Below are 19934 nucleotides of genomic sequence, written 5' to 3'. Positions count from 1 at the left end.
AAAAGTTATGCAACATCATTTGGCATGAGCCACTGCACTGAGCCAAGAATGATTAGTGAGATGTTTTACATTATTTCATTCATACTAAGTCTTCAGAATCTGATGCATATTTTACACTTACAGTATGTCTCTGTTCAGATGATACATTTAAATGGTTAAAGTGAAATGTAACCCTATTAAAGTTGTGTTTAATAGAAAACCATTTTACACTGCTTCAGTTTTTAAATTTAAATTAATTAAAATTTTAAAAATTAAAAATTCAGTTTCTCATTCACACTAGTTACAACTCAAGTATGAAATAGTGGCTATTATATTTGGACAGCACAGTTCTAGAAAGTAAGAGAGAACATCTACATGACCTCGGAGTAGGGAAAGATTTCATAAACAGGATGCAAACATCAACAGCAATAACGGAAAGTGATATTGTTTGGCTCCATGTCCCCACCCAAATCTCACCTTGAATTGAAAATCTCCATAATCCCCATGTATCAAGGGTGGGACCTGGTGGAGGTAATTGAATCATGGAGGCAGTTTCCCTCATGCTGTTTTTGTGATAATGAGTGAGTCTCACAGACCTGATGGTTTTATAAGTGTCTGCCATTTCCCCTACTTGCACCCACTCTGTCCTGCTGCCTTGTGAAGAGGTGCTTTCCACCATGATTGTAAATTTCCTGAGGCCTCCCTGGCAATGTGGAACTGTGATTCAATTAAATTGCTTTCCTTTATAAATTATCCAGTGTCAGGTATTTCTTCATAGCAGTGTGAGAACTAATACAGAAAGTATTGGTAAGTTTGGCTTTATTTAGATAAATACTTCTCGCCGGGTGCAGTGGCATTGCCTGTAATCCCTGCTACTTGGGAGGTCAGAGTAGGGGATTGCTTGAAGCCAAAAGTTTGAGGCTTCTGTGCATTATGATTGTGCCACTGCATTCCCAGGCTTTTATTAGAGACACCGTCTCTTAAAAAAAAAGTACTTCTGCTTATTCAAAGACATCATTAGAGAGTGAAAAAGGGAGCCAAAGAGTAGAAGACAACACAATAAAAGTATGGGCAAAAGACTTCACTAGAGACTTCATACAGAAGAATATCTAAATAAGCATGTGAAAAGTTATACAAAATCATTATCAGGTAAATGCAAATTAACACCATAATAAGATACCACTGTACACCTGTAATAATAGCAATATCAGCAAAACAAAACAAAGTGGAGACTATCAAGTGTTGACAAGGATGTGGAGCAAGGGGAGCTCTCATTCCTTGCTGAGAGTATATACATTGGTACAATCACTTTGCAAAACTGTTTGATAGTATCTACTAAAACTATCATACATACCTACCCTATGACGTAGCAATTCCACCCCCAGGTATATGCTAATGTTCTTTTCTTAACCAAACCCGAGCCAGGCTCCTCTGATCCTCTTCTTAACTAGGCCTCACCTTGGCCTATGAAAAGAACAGACTCTTGACATAAGTGATTTTGTCCATCCCTTGTCTCTCCACATTAAAAGGCTTAAACAAACACTAACATAGTTTCTGAAAGCTCAAGATCCAATCACTAAGATGGCCATAACCTCCCTTGAAGTGCCTGCCTAAGAAAACTTAAGGTTGCCAAAATAATGGACTGCTCGTTTTAGCCAACATGTGATGACAGGCACCACTGTCACTTGTTCTCAGAACATTTATTAAATAAAAAGCTTACAACTGTGAATCCTTCCTCTGTCCCTTTGAGACGTATGCGTATCTCCTACAACTCAGGAGTGTCTTTCTCAAGGACCTGATAAGCCATTCCTTTGAAATGTAATCATCAGGAAGGATAGGGCCACTGTCTCCCAGTCTCTGTGGAAAGACAGAATTCTGACTTTGTTAACTGCCAGCTAACAGATGCAGCTGGCCTAATCCCCATGGCCACTGACCAGCCCTTTGTGATTTTTCACTTCCCTGACTCTACTGAGCCCTGACCACCTCCTTACGCCCTCCTTCTCCCTATAAAACACTCAGTCGCTTCTGTAGAAATTGAAGTTGAGCTCAGTTTACACTGGAACCTCTACCTTATTGCAATAGCATGTTACTGATTAAAATCTGCCCTTACCGTTTTAACCAGTGTCTAGCTTTATTTATCTTTGGCAATACTCAACAGACACAAGTACATATGTGCACCAAAAATACGCACGTATAAGAGTGCTCAAAGCAGCATTATTCACAATCAAAACAACTGAAAACAACCTCAATACCCAAAAACAGAAGGCACATAGTCATACAATGGAATAAAATGGAGCAATGGAAAAGAACAAACCACTTCTGCACATAACAACATGGATAAATACCCCCCAAAGAATGTGATATGGTTTGGCTGTGTACCCACCCAAATCTCAACTTGAATTGTATCTCCCAGAATTCCCATGTGTTGTGGGAAGGACCCAGGGATGGGTAATTGAATCATGGGGGCCAGTTTTTCCTGTGCTATTCTCGTGATAGTGAATAAGTCTCATGAGATCTGATGGTTTTATTAGGGGTTTACGCTTTTTCATCTTCCTCATTTTCTCTTTTTTTTTTTTTTTTTTGAGACGGAGTTTTGCTCTGTAGCCCGGGCTGGAGTGCAGTGGCCGGATCTCAGCTCACTGCAAGCTCCGCCTCCCGGGTTCCCGCCATTCTCCTGCCTCAGCCTCCCCAGTAGCTGGGACTACAGGCGCCCGCCACCTCGCCCGGCTAGTTTTTTGTATTTTTAGTAGAGAGGGGGTTTCACCGTGTTAGCCAGGATGGTCTCGATCTCCTGACCTCGTGATCCACCCGTCTCGGCCTCCCAAAGTGCTGGGATTACAGGCTTGAGCCACCACGCCCGGCCCCTCATTTTCTCTTGCCACTGCCACGTAAGAAGTGCCTTTTGCCTCTTGCCATGATTCTGAGGCCTCCGCAGCCATGTGGAACTGTAAGTCCAATTAAACTTCATTTTCTTCCCAGACTCAGGTATGTCTTTATCAGCAGTGTGAAAACGGACTAATACAGAATGTTTAATGAAAGAAGCCAGGTACAAAAGAGTATATACTTGTATGGGTTTTTCTATTGTTGTGGAACCAATTCCCACCAGTTTGGCAGGTTTACAACAACACCCTTTTATTATCTTACAGTTCTGTAGGTTGGAAGTCCAGGCATGGCTCAATGGGGCCCTTTGCTCAGGGTCTTACAAGGCTGCAATTAAAGTGTCAGCTGGGCTGCAGGTCTCATCTATATCTCAGGGTCCTCTTCCAAGCACATTCAGTTTGTTGGCAGAATTCGGTTCCTAGTGGTTGGAGGGTACAGGGTCTGTTTTCTTGCTGCTTGTCAGCTGGAGGTCAGTCTCAGCTCCTAGAGGCCTCTTGTTCATAGGCCCTCCCATACCATGGCAAATTTACTACTTCTTCAAGGCCAGGAGGAACATATCTCTCTCAAGCTATGAATCCAGTCTCTGACTTCAGGAAGTCCTTGTTAAGGGCTCACCTGATTGACTTAGGCCTACCCAGGACAATCTCTCTTTTGATTAACTCAAAGTGAATTGTTTTGGGGCTTAATTATATTTGCATAATCCCCTAACTTCATCATGGGATGAAATGAAATCCATCATATTTATGTTCCCACCATATTCCAGAGGACTAGATTTTTTTTTTTTTTTTTGAGATGGAGTTTTGCTCTTGCTGCCCAGGCTGGAGTGCAATGGTGTGATCTCAGTTCACTGCAAATTCTGCCTCCTGGGTTCAATCAATTCTCCTGCCTCAGCCTCCTGAGTAGCTGGGATTACAGCGCCTGCCACCATGCCCAGATAATTTTTGTAATTTTAATAGAGACAGATTTTTGCCATGTTTGCCAGGCTGGTCTTGAACTCCTGACCTCAGGTGATCTACCTGCCTCAGCCTCCCAAAGTGCTGGGATTAAATTTGTGAGCCACTGTGCCCAGTCCAGAGGACTAGATTCTACACAGCAAGCACACTAGGGAGCAGGAAGCATGGGGTCCTTTTAGAATTCTGCCTACCACATTACTGAATGATTCAATTTTTGTAAAGTAAAACAAAACAAAACAAAAACTGCAAGAGTAATCTAAGATGATAAGAGGCAGATGATATGTACCTTTGCTGGGCAGGGCATATAATGGGGAGAAAGCATGAGGGAGTCTTTTGGGTGCTGATAACATTCTATAGCTTGATCTCAGAGAAAATTACACAAATGCGCACTTTGCAAAAATTCATCAGCTGTAGGCTTAACCTTTGCAGATGTTACTGTATGCACGTAATACTGCAATAAAAATGTTTATGCAAAAAATTAAAGAAGGTTCTCAGGGCATGTTCTTTAATTATACACAAGAATGATAACTAGCATTAAAATTGTTTCTATAAAATGACCACTGATAAGTACCTGAAATTAGTTTATGACTCCAAGTCATTCAAATACGCCGATAAGTTTATGTACACCATTAATTTAATTGGAAAGTTGTCTTGTAAAAATACAAACAAGTTAATTTCAGCCTGGCTCTTATTCAAATGATAATAACTTTTAGGTACTTCAATTTGAATGAGCATGATACTGTTTTCTCTCTCCAGTGCATGGAAGTATGCACTCCCAAGTTCAATGTGGAGGCAACAGTGTCAGTGCATATATGTGAGTGTGGGTTTGGTGGACTGAGCAAGGAAATTAAAAAAAAAGACTGATGGGTCTAATCTGATAGGTTAGGTAAAATCTTTACTTTCTTAGGATACTGACCTAAGAACACTTGAGAGAAACACAAAACTCTTCTAAGAGAGGTGGCAGGCACTACTTCCAGAGCTGACTAACTCCAAGCCAATTCCATTCTGTACATTCCCAGTCTGTTCCAAGGCAAGGAAGTCATACTATTTTCTGATGAATATAAATGAATGTGGCTCTCCATGCTAATCAAAGAAGGAAAATACATTTACCCTAACTTATTGTAATTAGCACATACAGAAATCATATAAATGTGATATCAATGAACTGTAGGCCAATATTACCTATGAATTTAATGCAAAATGTTAAATAAATTATCAAACATAATCAAAAAGTAATAAGACATCATGTAAAGTAATAAGACAAAGTAATAAGACAAAGTAATAACACATCATGACCAAGTGGTATTTATCTCAGCAATGCAAGGATGGTTCAATATCCATAAATCTACTGTATAATTCATAATATTAATCAAATTAAGGAGGAAAAAAATCAGACATCTCAAAAGATGCTGAAAAGACATTTGACAAAATTCAACATCCATCTGTGATTAAAAATATTCTCACCAAAATAGAACTAGATTGCTATTTCCTCAAAATGATAAAATATATCTCAGTCAATCCAGAAGCCAGTTATCATGCTTAAATGGGAAAAATACCAGCAGCATTCTCATTATGAGTAGGAATATATTAAGGAAATAATTATCACTACTGTTATTTAACATTGTTCTGGAGATTCTAGAAACAAAAGAAACCAGCGAGACAAGATAAATAAGAGGTATACAATTTAAAAGCAAAAAGTAAAGGTATAATTTGCAGTTGTTATGATTGTATATATGGGGGAACTCAGGGGAATCCATTGAAAAACTTTTACAACAAAGAGAATGTAGTAAAACCGATAAGTACAAAATTACTACACAAAAATCAATAACTTTCATATATACAAACAACAGTAGAAAGATAAACTGGAAAATATCTTATTGATGATAGCAACAAAACTAATATATCTATTAATAAAATTAATGATTATGCTAGATCTATATGCTCTAAAGTGTACAATATTCCTGAGGGTCACAAAAAAGACGTGAACAAATGGAAAGATAACTCATACCATAATTTTGTAAGTTCTTGCCAAGTTACTTATACATTTAACTCAATCCCGTAAGAGTATTCACAGGACTTTTTTTTGGTAGATAGACAAGCCTATACTAAGTTCATATAGAATATCAAACAAGCAAGAAGAGTCAGGAAATTTTAGAAAAAGAAAATCAATAATGGGAATACTCTTCCTACCAGATAGTAAAATACCTAAAATTTAAAAATATGTAAATACATAAAATTAGATATTTAAAACAGTGTGGTATTGATACATAACAGACAACTAAACTGAATATAATAGATGGTGTGGAAATAAGTCCAAGTTCAGGAATCTTATATGTGATAAATGTGTCATCTCACATAAGAGAGGAAAAGAGAGATTATTCACTAATTTTTTAGGATAGCCAGGGAAACATATAAAAAGTAAGGCTGAATCTATAGCTCACATTTTATACTAGGAAATTTATTGATGTAAATACTTAAATGTTAAAATATTGAAAATAATCAAGAAGACTAGAAGAAACTGTGAGAAATTTCTCCTACAAACTTGGAAGACGCTCTTTCTAACTACTATATAAAACCCAGAAGCCATATAATAAAAATGTTTCAAACTACTATATGAAGTTAGAAATTTTACACAAGAAAAGTCACTATAAATAAAGTCAAGCACAAACAAGAAACTGGTAAAAAAATATTTGTAATTTGCATCATTACAAAAAAGGGCTAAATTTCCCTTTTGATAAAGAATCTGTACATATTATTAAGAAAAAACCAACAAACCATTAGAAAACTGGACAAAGGATGGAATCAACTGGTCACAGAAAAGAAGACGCAAATGGCTCCTCAACATATAAAAAGATGTTCAATCACCTTGTTAAACAAAAAATGAAATTCAAACCACTCTGAGATCTATATTTCACCATCAGATCAGTAACATACCAGTTAGTGCAAATGTAGAGATCGAGTTCTTATACTTTGCTGCTGGGAATGTGAACAAGCACACTGTGATGAAGGACAAGTTAACAGTATCTATCAAAATCCCCGATTCACATATCCTTTGCTCCAGTATTTCCACTTCTAAGAATTTATCCTAGAGATAAATTCACACATGTGCGTAATGGCCTAAGTTCTCAGTTAATTGTTGTACCACTGTTTGCAATAGCCAAAGATTTGAAATTACTTAAACTTTGCATCATAGGGGGCTGGCTACATCAGTTATGTTACATCTACACAGTGGGATACTGTGCAGCTATAAAACAAAGAAGAAAGTGCTTTATGTACTAATATGGAATAAGCTCCAAAATAAAATGAAAAGTTCAAAAAGAGTGCACACAGCATGCTGCCGTGCTATCATTTGTGTTAAAAAAAGAAAAAATATAATATGTAAAATTGCTCTTACATTCATAAATTCTGTCTGCAGGAATGCCTAAGAAACTGATGACAATGTCTATCACCAGTATAGGACCTGGATTGCTCAGGGACAAGGAAGGGAAAGAGGACTTTTTATTTTGAACCTTTTGTACCCTTTGATTTTGAACCATGCAAATATATTATCAAAAAATGCATAACACATTAAATTTTATGATGTGTGACATAATATACCCTTATGTCACACATCATAAAATTTAATGTGTTATACATTTTTAGTAGTTTATTAAATAATCTATTTAATTTATTTAAAAGTTTAATAGTTTATTAATTTGTTATGCATATTTAAGAGTTATACTTCAGCCTGTCCATGCTTATCCTGAACCTGGCTGAAAATAAAATCTCTTGTTAATCCATATAGCTGGTTGATTAAGGTACTACTGAAGAGAAATAATATATTACTTGAAAACTAATGTTTCAAAATAAAAGTTAAATAAGAAAATAAAAAGGCTTTTTAGGAAAAAAGAAAAAGTTGATCAACAATAGGGATGGTAGGATCACAGTTTGTTCAAAGCAGTCAAACAAGTATTAACAACAAAAAAGAACTCGTGTGAATGTTTAGCTAAACTGTCTCTAAGGGAATAGACTAAAACTTTGGCAAGGAGGAGAGGGGATGAGATAATACATTTTACTTTTTATTAGATATTTCCATATTGTTGGATTACTCTGATTATTTGATATATTAATTTTAGAATTTAAAAATTTTAATCGGGTTTAAATTATTTAAAAAGCCTACATTTTCATTGGTAAGCAAATATGCATAAGTGTTTAGGCTAGGAGTTTAAAGGGAAAAACATATGCATAAAGATGTTCATTCAACACCATATATAAAATATAAATATATGCATATATAACATATATACAAATGTAAGTTAAACAATAAGACAATAGTTCACCATACCTACCAGATAGGATATTCAATTAAATCACATTAATGTATACTACATGGTAATTGGCATAATATCTATGATATAATGTTGACTTTTAAACGATACAAAATTTTTGGCTAGGCATGGTGGCTCACACCTGTAACCCGACACTTTGGGAGGTCAAGGTGAGACGATTGCTTGAGGCCACGAGTTTGAGACCAGCCTGGGCAACATATTGAGACTCCATCTCCACAAAAAATAAAAAATTAGCCAGGTGCTTCAGTCCAGGAGTTTGGGGCTGCAATGAGCCATGATCAGGCCACTGCCCTCCAGCTTGGGTGATAGAGAAAGACCCTTTCTCTCTAAAACAAACAAGCAAACAAACAAACAGAGGCTGGGCATGGTGGCTCATGCCTGTAATCCCAATACTTTGGGAGGCTGAGGCCGGGAGTTTAAGACCAGCCTGGCCAACATGGTAAAACCCCATCTCTACCAAAAATACAAAAATTAGCTGGGCGTGGTGACACACATCTGTAATCCCAGCTACTTGGGGAGGCTGAGGCACGAGAATCACTTGAACCTGGGAGACAGAGGTTGCAGTGAGCTGGGATCATGCCACTGCACTCCAGCCTGGGTGACAGAGTCAGACTCTGACTCAAAAAAAAAAAACAAAAAAAACAAAATTTTATGTACAACTTACTAAAAAATATTCCTATGGAAAGAAAGAAAATAAGTGAGAAAGTGGTGGTAGGGTTATACTTGATTGGTCTCTTTTCAACACCTTCTATAATTTCAAAACTAATTTTTTCAGATTTTTTTCAAATTTTTCACCTTTAGCGTTTTCCTACTTTTGTTAGTATTTGAGAAGCAAAACGAAGTGAAAGATGCCTGCTTGTCAATGCAATGAAGATAACTAACTGCCCAGCATGAAGTGCAGACATTTATCAGGACAGAGTCACTTACCTGCACCTCCTGCTGTAGGAGGAGGAGGAGGGGGAGGGGCTGCCTGGCACAGGGAGGTGCTTTTGAAAGGCTGCAGCAGCTTCTCTAGGGCCTGCGCACTGTCTTCAGGCAGCACCTTCGTCTTGGGGCTGCCAAAGAGGTCCCTGATGTCCTTTCTTTGTCTGGATTCTTGGAGGAAACTCTCAAAAGATTTGTCTTTGAGTCTGAGAGAGGAAAAAAGTGAGATTCTTTTCTTCGGAGGCTTAGAAGCATCTGGGAAGGTCTCTTGCAAACTCACTTTCTCAAGGAGTGTGGGGACATCTTCAATCTTGCTACAGGGTGGGGACCTAAGTGCAGGAAAGATCTTGGATGGCCGATTGGGCAAACTATGGGTGCGGAGGACAGGGTCAGGTGGGCTAAAGGCTGAGGGCCGGTTTCTCCCAGGGGAATGCTGGTCCCTGTCTTTATTGGAATTGGTTTTCCGAAGGCTGGATGAGCGAGTGCAGGCCTGTGTGGGTAAAGTTTTGGATTCTTGCTTGGCCCAAGCCTTCTTCCCACCTTCAGAGTTGGAAAGAAGGGGCTCTAGAGACCTTCGGATGGCATTGGCTATGAGCCGCAGCGGGGACTTGGGTGGAGGCACGCTTCGCTCCCCTTGAGCTTGTTCCGCGGGGGTCCTCATCTTCTCCTGAGCCCCCCTCTGGGTTGGCAGGGGCTCTCTTGCTGCCCTAGGGAGCAGCAAGGGGCGGACTGGTTTTAGCACACGGCCTCCTCTATCATTCTCAGCACTTTTCTGGGAAAGTCGCTCCCCGGTTTTGAGGTGCACACTCTCAGGGATGGAGTCATTCCAATCCAACAACATGGTCTTCTGCTCCTGAGTGAGGACTAACTTCTTTAGGCCCAACTTCTCCTTTGCCAGCGCTGGTCCTCCCTCTTCTTCCTTCCCAGCTCCAGTACTTCCTTTTTCCCAGTCTTCTCCAGCCAAGGGAGATAGCTCTTGACCTGGCCAGTTCCTGTCCTTCCCCCAGATGGGGTGTGGGTCTCTGTGGTTGCTTCCAATGTCCCCAAGAGGTGCCTCTGCTGGCTGGCACTCATCAGAAGTCATCTCTGCAGGGCCTGAGAGGCCATCTTCACCAGGGCTTACCAGGCAGTACTCTGCCCACTCTGGCTTTGGGTGATGAGGCAGATACAGTGGAATTTCCCTGGGTGCTCCTTGGGCTATGGTTCGCCTTTGAAAGGTTGGGGTGGGAGGACTTGCATGACCTCTCGAGACCTGTGAGAGGGACTCAGAAGCTGTCATCTAGATGGGATGGGCAAAAATAGCAGTTATTTTAAAAATTTCACCATTTATTTATATGATTAAAGCAAATCTCAATCTACAACCCCTCCCCTTTTTTCTTACCATCTCAGATGCCCAAATTCAAAAATTATTTTGCCTAAGATGATTTCAAAGGGATACTCTTTGTTCTAAGTAGCTGCCTTGGGTCCTACCAGGATCTGCCCAGAACCCCCAAATCAGCATTGATGAAAGGCTTTTCTGAATCACAGATTACCTGGGTTGGAAGCCAGGGGGAAGGCAAAGGTAGAACCCTGCTGTTGTAAGCTCCTGTGCCCATGAGGGTAGGGCTGGCTGGGCCTCTGTGGGTGCTCAGTCATTGTCTATACTAAAGGGCATGATCTGCCCATAGGTATGTTCCTCTAACAACCAAGAAACCAAGGCTGCTTCTTTGGAGGCCATTAAAGTAAGAAGCGACAGTCACCCTCTGGGCTGAAGCTGTGGTAGCACAAGAATGGCCCTTAAGACCTTCCAATGACCCTTTTAAACCTCCCACCTTGCACCATCAAGAAAGTAGCTATTTCTAGCATGCAGGAACTTGGCCCTTGGCAAAGACAGAACATGAGTGGACTCTAGGGGTGGCTGTGTCCTCCCAAGAGCTCTGGTGCCTGAAGGGCAGGTAATAGCACAGGGGTTTCACCAGAGCACCCATCTTTTCTGTCTTGTGCACTCTACTTTCCAGAGTCTAGAACAGGCCTGGCAGGTAACAGAGGCTTGATAAATACATACAGAAGGAAAGAGTCCAGCCTGCATATCAATGATGATATTTTATATTCAAGGAAGATGTTGCTTCCAAGGTTCTTGGATGCTACCAAAGGAACCCTCACTTCCGTGCCTGCCATCCTACAGCTGCAAATTCCTCAATGCCCTTTGCAAGTTCTCAAGGGAAAGGTGTCCTAGCAGCTCTGTATCTCATGGAGACCTGGCATGGAGTCTAAGCCCTGTAAAGTTTGCTGAGGGAATAACTGTGTCCTCAGGGATGGCTGTGAAGGAGCAGCAGGAGATTTTGTGAAAGGTATACATGAAGGTGGCTGGGGTAGAACCTTGAGAGAGTATCTTCTGGCCCTGGCTTTGCACTTAGGTTGACCTACGAGCACATGGAATCCAGAGATAAGTGTGGAAGGTGGGAAGAGTACAGGTAGCTCAGCTTCCTGACACCTGGGCAGGACCCTCAAGGACACTCACCTGAGGTGGGGAAGAACCATCTGGAGCATGCTCAGAAACACTGGCTGAAGAAGAAGACGGTGGGGAAGATGAACGAGAAGACAATGAAGGAAGAGGAAGAGAAGGAGAAGGGTCCTTTGGAGGTGACATAGTTCTTTTGTTCACTGGCGTCAAACCTACCAAGGAAAGAACACACTCTTCATTACAAAGGTGTTATTATTTTATCAAGAAATGAGGAGGCTTTAAGTGAAGCTCCAATTCTATAAACCATCAGAAAGAAGAAGATGTCAGAGCCTGACTCAGAGGTTCCTGGTGCCCGAGGTGTGGGACTCAGAGGAATGGGTATAGCAGTGTCAGGGTCCCGTGGGGCAAAGGAAGTCCCAGGGTGAGAAGTCTAAGAACCATTATGTTTCAGACTCATGCGAGGATGCTCTTGAGAGATGTATCAGGGCATTTCCAGAACGTTTCTTAGAAATGTGCATCTGCCTCCAAAGAGCATCCTAAAACCATTGTGGATGGGAGCTGGGCTGTGTTAAATCACTCAGTCAATAAACCACCTGAGCTTTCTTCCCACAAGATGCTGGACCCTTAGCCATGGGCCCAGAAAGGTTAGACATCCACGACAAATGAGATGGGCTCTTTCTTCTCACATGTGTACCAAGAGGCTCTCAGACAGGAGGAGTCATTTGAGATTTTAAGAGAATACAAGAGAGGGAGGTTACAGTGAGTATCAAATCATTTGAAGGATATGGAGTGGGCCCATGCCAAGCTCCTGTTGGTCAGGGAACAAACAGGATACAGTGTGGCTACTCAGAGATGGAGGTGAAAGGAGTGGGGCAGGGCCCTGAGGACAGGCCTGGTTCTGTGCTGTGGGGGGCTGAGATCATCTAGTCTGCTGACAGTCGTAGCCTACTGCAAGATCAACCAAGCTCACATATGTGTACTCTCTTCCTCTCTCCCTCCCCTCCTTCTTACTTTCTTCCCTTGCTTCCCTCAAGCATGGTAACCTTAAATCTAAAATCTCAAACATTTTGTCTCCATATTGGGTCATTTGAGATCACTTGCTCAAACTGATTCAGTAAAATGCCATGTACCCTCTCAGATCTGCCCTCTCAGTACCTATCTGCAGCCCAACCAGCTCTCCCATGAACTGTGGTGGCATACAGGGATGTCCCTCAGAAACTTCCCAGGACCGCCACATGGAACGAGTCCGCTCTCTTGTCCATCTCCCTGCTTCTGGCCGCTCAGCTGACTCATTCAGATTTTCCTCCAGGGTGTCTAGCCTTCAGATTTTCACCCGCTTCTTAGTGCAACACAATCCCCTGGTCTCAGTTTCCCCAAAGCTCCGAGGGATAAGCTCCTCCTCAGGGACCCACGCAGGCCAAGTCCCATCCCAAGGAGAGTTCCACTGAGTCCCCTCCACCCCCGGGGGCCCACACTGTTCTCGATATTCTCCCCTGCTTTCCCCCGTACATCAATGCGAACATGTGTGACTGCACGTCCCAGGCGTGGGCTCTGAACAGATGGCACCACACGCACACGGTCAGCAAGCTCCCAGAGGGAGGTCTCACAGAAAGCTTTGGAGGGAAAAGGTAATTCTGGAAACAGATCTGATCTGAGGGTGGCAGGAAGGAGCTGCCAGGGAGGCGGCTGGCCTGCCTCCCGCTACTGCACCCCCATCGCAGCCCACGATTAGAAGGTTCAAGCCTAAAAAGGCAAAAGTTGTGAGTCAGTCCTTGCCTTGCTTCCCGTCCTTGTCCTCAGCTTGCCAAATTCCTGCCAAATTCCTTCCTTCCTTCCTCCTTGCACCCTCATTCTCCCTCTCTGCCATCTTCTGAATCAAACTCCTTCACTTGCCTCAGTTCCTCTCAGCTCAACAGACTGCCTTTTTGTTCCCCTGAGGATCCCTCAGGGACTTCCTGACAGGAAGCCAGGGCCACCTCAGGAACCAAGCCTGAGAGAAACGCCTCAGGGCTCACGAGGTCATGACCCAGAAGCTGATCCCTTCTTCTCCTTTCTCTAATCCCCACTCCCACCGCTGCTAGGGGGTCTCCTTCTCTCCACACGCGGTCCTCATGCACTGCCTTCAAGATGGAACTCCAGCAAGGCTTGAGAAGATGAGGGAATCAAAGCCCCAGCTCAGGCCGCGCCCCTTGTCCCTGGGCTGCCCTTCAAGCCACTGCTTGGGAGGTGGGCACAGCCTGGGGAGAGAGGTGATGGGAAACCTCCCCTTCCTGATGCCCACTGTGTCTTTGGGTCCTCTCAGAAGATGGTGAAGGGGAGCCTGGAAGTCCACCCCTTCACATGCACACCAGCTGCCCGGCTCTGAGCAAGTTACTTAATCCCTCAGTCTCCTCATCCAAAAAGTGGGCTGTCTGGTGCAGTTTCATGGAGTGGTTGAGCAGATAACATGGGCTAAAAAGAGATGCCCAGTTGGCCGGGTGTGGTGCCTCACACCTGTAATCACAGCACATTTGGAGGCTGAGGTGGGTGGATCACTTAGCTCAGGAGTTCAAGACCAGTCCGGCCAACATGGCGAAACCCTGTCTTTACCAAAAATACAAAAATTAGCCAGGCATGGTGGTGTGCGCCTGTGGTCCCAGCTACTGGAGAAGCTGAGATGGGAGGATCACTCGAACCTGGGGGATGGAGATTGCAGCGAACCGAGATCACGCCACGGCACTCGTCTGGGTGACAGAGTGAGACCTCATCTCAAAAAAAAAAAAAAAAAAAAAAAAAAAAAAAGGTGCCCAGTGGCGCAGGACACAAAGTAAAAGCTAGTTGTTGGCAAAATATGAACTCCATTAGTTTCCCACCCTCTCACACACTTAAGCCGCATCCAGGTAAAGAAATTTGCTGAAGCACATTGCTGAAGCTCTGGCCCATTCCAGAGGGGGCTGCACACTCTACACAGCCACGATTTCTCCAACTTTTGGGCCAAGAGCTCCTCATTGGCCAACTCACATCCCCCACTGCTGGCCGTTTCCTTGAAACCTTGGTACGGCCCACCCGGGGCTGCCCTGTCCTCTGCCCGGGTCTCAGTCACACGTGCCCCTGGCACCTTAGGGTTGCTTTGTGTGAAGGATACCGATGCGCGCACCAGGGCCTGAGTTTCAGCATCCAGGCTGCCTCTGGGTCAGGCGCTTGCGCTACCTCCTCTCTGGGCCCTCTAGCAGCAGCAACCTTTCCTGTAGATCCTAGAGGTCATCTGGCAGCATGAGCAGCTGGGGAGGGTGCCCAGGGCAGCCACATAGCCCCTCCAGCCCTCCCACCTGGGGCTTGGGGCCAGAACCAGCTGTGATGGGGCAGTAATGCCTCTGGACAGGAGGGATGGTACCACACATTCTGCTTCCAATGGCAAGGCCAGCCCTGCTCCCTGGGATTTTCTTTTAGGCAAAATAAAGACAATAAAAAAGATGGCTGTCGTGGCTTTCGGCTCTCGGGATTTTTGTGAGACTGGGACTTCAGGGTGCAGCTTCCTAGAACTTGGAGGTTTTGCAAGGTTCAAATCCCTCTCGAAGTCTTGGAGCGCCCTCTAGGGGCGGTAGCCTGAGCAGGTCTGAATCCATGTGCTCCCTTTGCGCTCAGTTCAGCTGGCTTGCTCCTTGGTGCCTTACTTCATTCATTGATTCAGCAAACAAGGATTGGGTTCCTCCTCTGGGTCAGACCATGCTAGACACTAGGCTGATTGAAATGATCAAAACTCAAGCCCTACCCTCAAAGCAGCTTTCGTATACTCTTGAGAAACACTGTACAATACTCTTTGATAACTAAAGGCTGAGTTTTCCAGGCCCATTCCAGACACCATGGGGCTATTCAGCAGTCCTCTTGTTCCTGCACCTCCCCCAGCGACCCAGCCCTACTGGGAGGGTCTACCACCAGCCTCCCTGCTCTCACCCCAGGCTGAGAGCTTCCTGAGGACGGACTGAGTCCCCACACTGGCGGCACACAGTAGAGTGGGCTGGAAGCCTTGGGATGGACCCTGCACCCATGCATCCGGGGCCCGGGCAGCAGGCTTCCAGGGACTTGGGGAGGGCCAGAGCAGGGCAGTAAAGGCAATGACCCATGTGTGACAACGCTAGCTCCTCCACCCTCTGCTGTCACCGCTGGGGGCTGTCAGAGGATTCAGGAGTCACTCTAGGCTGTCCCCAGATGAAGTGGCCTGCCCAAGAGTGCAGCCCTGGGTCCTGCTTCCGAGGTGCCCCTGTCCCAGCCTGACCCGGTGCGAGGGTGGTGGGTCTGTGGATGGCGGGGGAATGACTCACTGGCTGGGAGCCTTGACTCAGAAGGAAGGAAGACCAGGGCTCAGTTCCAACTGCAACATTTCTTGGTAGAAACCCCTGTCTAAGCCAAGGCCTTTCTGGGTCCTCCTCTCCTAGGGTGAGGCCGGAGAGGGAGTGGGTGTGGGGGGAGGTGGAAGGCAGCGATGAGCCTGGAACTGGATGAAGAGTCTCTGTCCTTTGCTCCAGGGCCTGGGGAGGGAACTCTGCGCAGTAAGTGCTGCAGCCCCTGGATCCCAGGCCTGCCTAGACGCTGTGAGTCTGTGTGTGGTCACTGCACCGCCTGGCAGGGCCTGCTGCCTCAGCACCTGCCACAGCCCTGCCCTTCCCCAGGACACTGGGACCAAGTCTGACTCTGAAAAAGGAGCAGGGTTGTGTGTGTGTGTGTGTGTGTGTGTGTGTAGGGGTGTGTGTGTGTGCATGTGAGTGTGTGTGTGTAGGGATGTGTGTGTGGATGCATGGGTGTCTGTTTGTAGCATCCTGCTTTGCATGAGGTCATTAATCTGATGCCCCAGTCTCACTCCAGTGTACAGAATCAAATCATAGAGTTCCTTCGGTTTACTCGTCTGTATTTCAAAAGCTTAGAGGTAATGATGGCTAAGGCCCTGTCTGGGTGAAACTGTAGAATCCTAAGGCTCCATAATTCCTGAGCCAGGGGTGGAGGGGAATGGGAAGATCTTGAGTCCCTTGGAAAAGGCTCCCTCTAGTCAGCAGTGGAAATAAAGTCAACCTGATATTTTATTTCTTGCCTCTGACAACTAGGAGGCCGCGCCAGAGAGATACCATGTAAGGAATGAGAACAGCTGCCCCTGAGAATTAACCAGAGATCTTCTGCCCAGTCCCAGCCTCCCACTCCCAGAGAGCTAGTGACTCACTCCACCGGAATTCTCTCCTCCAGTTCTGGTATTTGCTTGGGGTTGGAGACTGGAAGCTATTGGCCCGTTGCAGAGCTGCTGTGGAAAAAGAGAGAGACAGGGAAGATGGGGTGGGAGGAAGAGTCCATTTAATGTGTACAGTAAGTAGGAATTTATCTCCTATAGCTCATTTACCACAAGTTAATAGACTAATGATTATAATAGATTGAACCCTCTCCTTCCCTCACACCATACTCCTGTCCCCACAACATACACTACCAAACTTTTCATTTGTTCACGCATCAAATATTTTTGTGTGGTTTTTTTTGTCACCCAGGCTGGAGTGCAGTGGTGGGGTCATGGCTCACTGCAGCCTCCACCTCTTGGGCTCAATGATCCTCCCACCTCAGCCTCCTGAGTAGCTGGGACTATAGGCACGCACCACCACATGCAGATAATTTTTTAATTTTAATCTTTTATTTTTTATAGAGATAGGGTCCCACTGTGTTGCCCAGGTTGGTCTCAAACTCCTGGGCTCAAGTGATCCCCCCACCTCGGCCCCCAAAGTGCTGGGGTTACAGGCATGAGCCACCACACCTGGCATCAAATATTTATTGAGACCCTGCTATGGGACAGGTACCACCCTTAGAGAATGTCTCAAATTGTGAACTATCATTACTAAGATCATCAGTAAGCATCCATATGCATATATGCATATATGTTGATATATTTATACATGCATGTGTATATACGTACATGCACATATTCATTCATGTCAGAACAGTTATTTAAAGCTGAGGTCATCATGGAACATCAATGTTCCATATATGTAATACATTAAAAAGTGGAGCTGCTCTAACCGAAGCCAGGAAGCTGCAGGAAGTTCTCTTCTCTGCCTCCCCTCTCCCGACAAAGCCCCCCAAACCCTTTGGAAACTAGGTTTAACTGAGACCGTGGACCATCATTGCTGTGGCCCTCCCTTGGCCTGGTTCCAAGGGAAACATATTTGCAGGACACTGTACTTCCTATGGAAGACCCCTCTGCCAGCTGGGCCTTGAGGATTAGCTGAGCAAAATGAACATCACATGCAGAAGAAAAACAGGTCTTTGTCACTTAGGGTGTGAGAGTGGGCAGTGGGGTCCACATGTTCCATATTCCCACACAAGGCCTGCAGATGCATTCTCAGGCTTCAGGCCTCTGCACCTCCATCACTGCCGGAGAGAAAGGATGGGGACGGTGAACATCTGAATGTGCACACAGGCAGGGCCAGGAAGCATGAACGGAAAGGAAGCCCAAGGGCATGATGTGGGTATGGGAGATGGAGGCAGAGAGGGTCTGAATCCAGGACTCTAAATCCAAGGCCCAGCTGGCCCAGCCCTCTGTCTTTCTTTCTGTCTAGAAACAGTCCTAGATATTCCACTCCCTGCCAGGTCTCACAGTGGAACTCTTTCTTAGCAGCCAGGCTGTGGAGCATAAGTGTCAACCACTACCTGGGGGTTTCCCTTCCTCAAGACCAGCTCCTTCAACTCCTCTCTCCCCCTTACTCCATTTGTGAAAATGCCCTTTGCAAAAATTACAACTGAGAAAATTATGACAGTGACAGAGATCTGACCTAACCAATCCATCTTGCTTCTAACCTCCACCCTTTGTTCATTCCTGGGCGTAGGCTGAACTAATTTTGGGAGGAACTTAGTTTATAGTTTAGTTTTGAAACAAAGATGATAACAGCCCTTTCCCCAAACAAACCCCCTTCCTGCCTGGGGACTAGACTGCCTTTGCAGGACTAACAAATTCACCAGAAGATTAGAAATTGTGGTTTAGGAGTCATGCAGCTGGAGGCTGCAAGATTCTTCATCTTCCCAAATTGCATCCTGGGGCTAACATCACTATTGTAAAGCCTAAGGTCAGTGCTTGGGATATTTTGCAGACCCTGCACTCAGAGGATGAGCTGGTACCACCCAGATTGATAAACTGGCTCATCTGGACTTTTAGCCCCCACTCAGGAACTGACTCAGTGCAAGAAGATAGCTTCAACTCCCTATGAGTTCATCTCTGACCTGACCAATGAGCCCTCCCCATTTTCCAAACCCCTACTCAGCAAATTATCTTTAAAAACCCTGATCCCCAAGTTTTCAGGGAGACTGATTTAAGTAATAATAAAACTCTGGTCTCCTGTACTCTCCAGCTCTGTGTAAATTAAACTCTTTTTCTATTGCAATTCCCCTGTCTTGATAAATCAGCTCAGTCTAGGCAGCAGGCAAGGAGAACCCATTGGGTGGTTACATTTGGAGGCGCTTCATGCCTGCTCTATCTGGCAGGTTCCCAATCCCACAGGCCTACTCTCAAAATCCAGTCCATGGGGTTGAGGAGGAGCCTGTGTGGATGGGCACACAGCTCCCTATGAGGAGATGGAGAGCTCACCCTCCCAAGTGCTGGCTAGCTGGGCTTTCCAGGCATAAGGAGCAAGCAGGTCTTAAGCACAGCTACATCCTGCTGGCCAAAGCTAGCCTCTTAATCACTTAATGAAGACATTTCTCAAAAAAAAAAAAAAAAAATTGCATAAAGCTCTAATTGCTTCTTCTTAGCTTGTAACTTTGTGGAATGGAACCTATTGGAAATGGCTAAAATTCAAGAGAGATTTTCCGTCACTGGTGTTAATAGAGCACACATGCACACATTTTTACCACAATGGGAACAATAGGGTGGCTAGTAATGCTGAGCAACATAAAGTGGGCTGATCCCTTCTTCTTAGCTTACATTCTATGTGTGTTTATTTATTTCAAAGGAGCACTTTCAGAGATCTTAGTGCATGACCCACTGTAAAAGGAGTCAGAGGGTATTTTGCCATGTGGTGCTGATGATATCATTTTATTATTCCAAACTGATAGGAGTCCTCCATATTCCATTGGACCATCCTGTTATCAAATTATTGCCAGAAAAAAGATGGATAAATACCGATTCCTCTAAGCCAGAATAATTTGGGGCAGGTTGTTCTCCTAAACCTAATTAGTTTATAGCCAAGAGTCCAATGCACTAGATCTATTCATTTAGTTGCTTGGGCGTGGATTTTACAATGAATTCATCTAGGCAGGCCTTCCACAAAGCTGCATTTCCAAAATCCCTAAAGTGTAGAACATGGCCCACTGTGTCAAAGCCCCTGGGGATGCTTACACAGAATGTACGTACTTGACCCCACTCCAGACCCACTGAATCTGAATTTCTGATGGTGGGAACCTGGGAATCTGCCTTTTAAACAA

General features: G+C 44.4%; 1 protein-coding gene across 21 annotated transcripts in view; it reads right to left on the bottom strand.

Moving 5' to 3' along the window:
- The window catches only part of MICAL2 (microtubule associated monooxygenase, calponin and LIM domain containing 2), a 295251-nt gene that overhangs the window by 50057 nt on the left and 225260 nt on the right, over nucleotides 1-19934 (bottom strand). For 20 of the 21 annotated variants that reach the window (XM_017948611.3, XM_017948609.3, XM_017948605.3 and 17 more), the window contains 3 exons: nucleotides 16699-16776; nucleotides 11565-11719; nucleotides 9068-10343 (listed from right to left, as the gene is read on the bottom strand). In XM_017948611.3, the coding sequence (XP_017804100.2) occupies nucleotides 9068-10343; nucleotides 11565-11719; nucleotides 16699-16776 (1509 nt within the window). The remainder of the gene's footprint in view (nucleotides 1-9067; nucleotides 10344-11564; nucleotides 11720-16698; nucleotides 16777-19934) is intronic. The other variant, XM_021926060.2, reaches the window with a different exon arrangement.

This window comes from Papio anubis, chromosome 12, assembly GCF_008728515.1.
Source record: "Papio anubis isolate 15944 chromosome 12, Panubis1.0, whole genome shotgun sequence".
Classification (NCBI taxonomy): Eukaryota; Metazoa; Chordata; class Mammalia; order Primates; family Cercopithecidae; genus Papio; species Papio anubis.
Note: the sequence above shows the minus strand (reverse complement) of the source record. Positions and strands in the feature narration are given on the sequence as shown.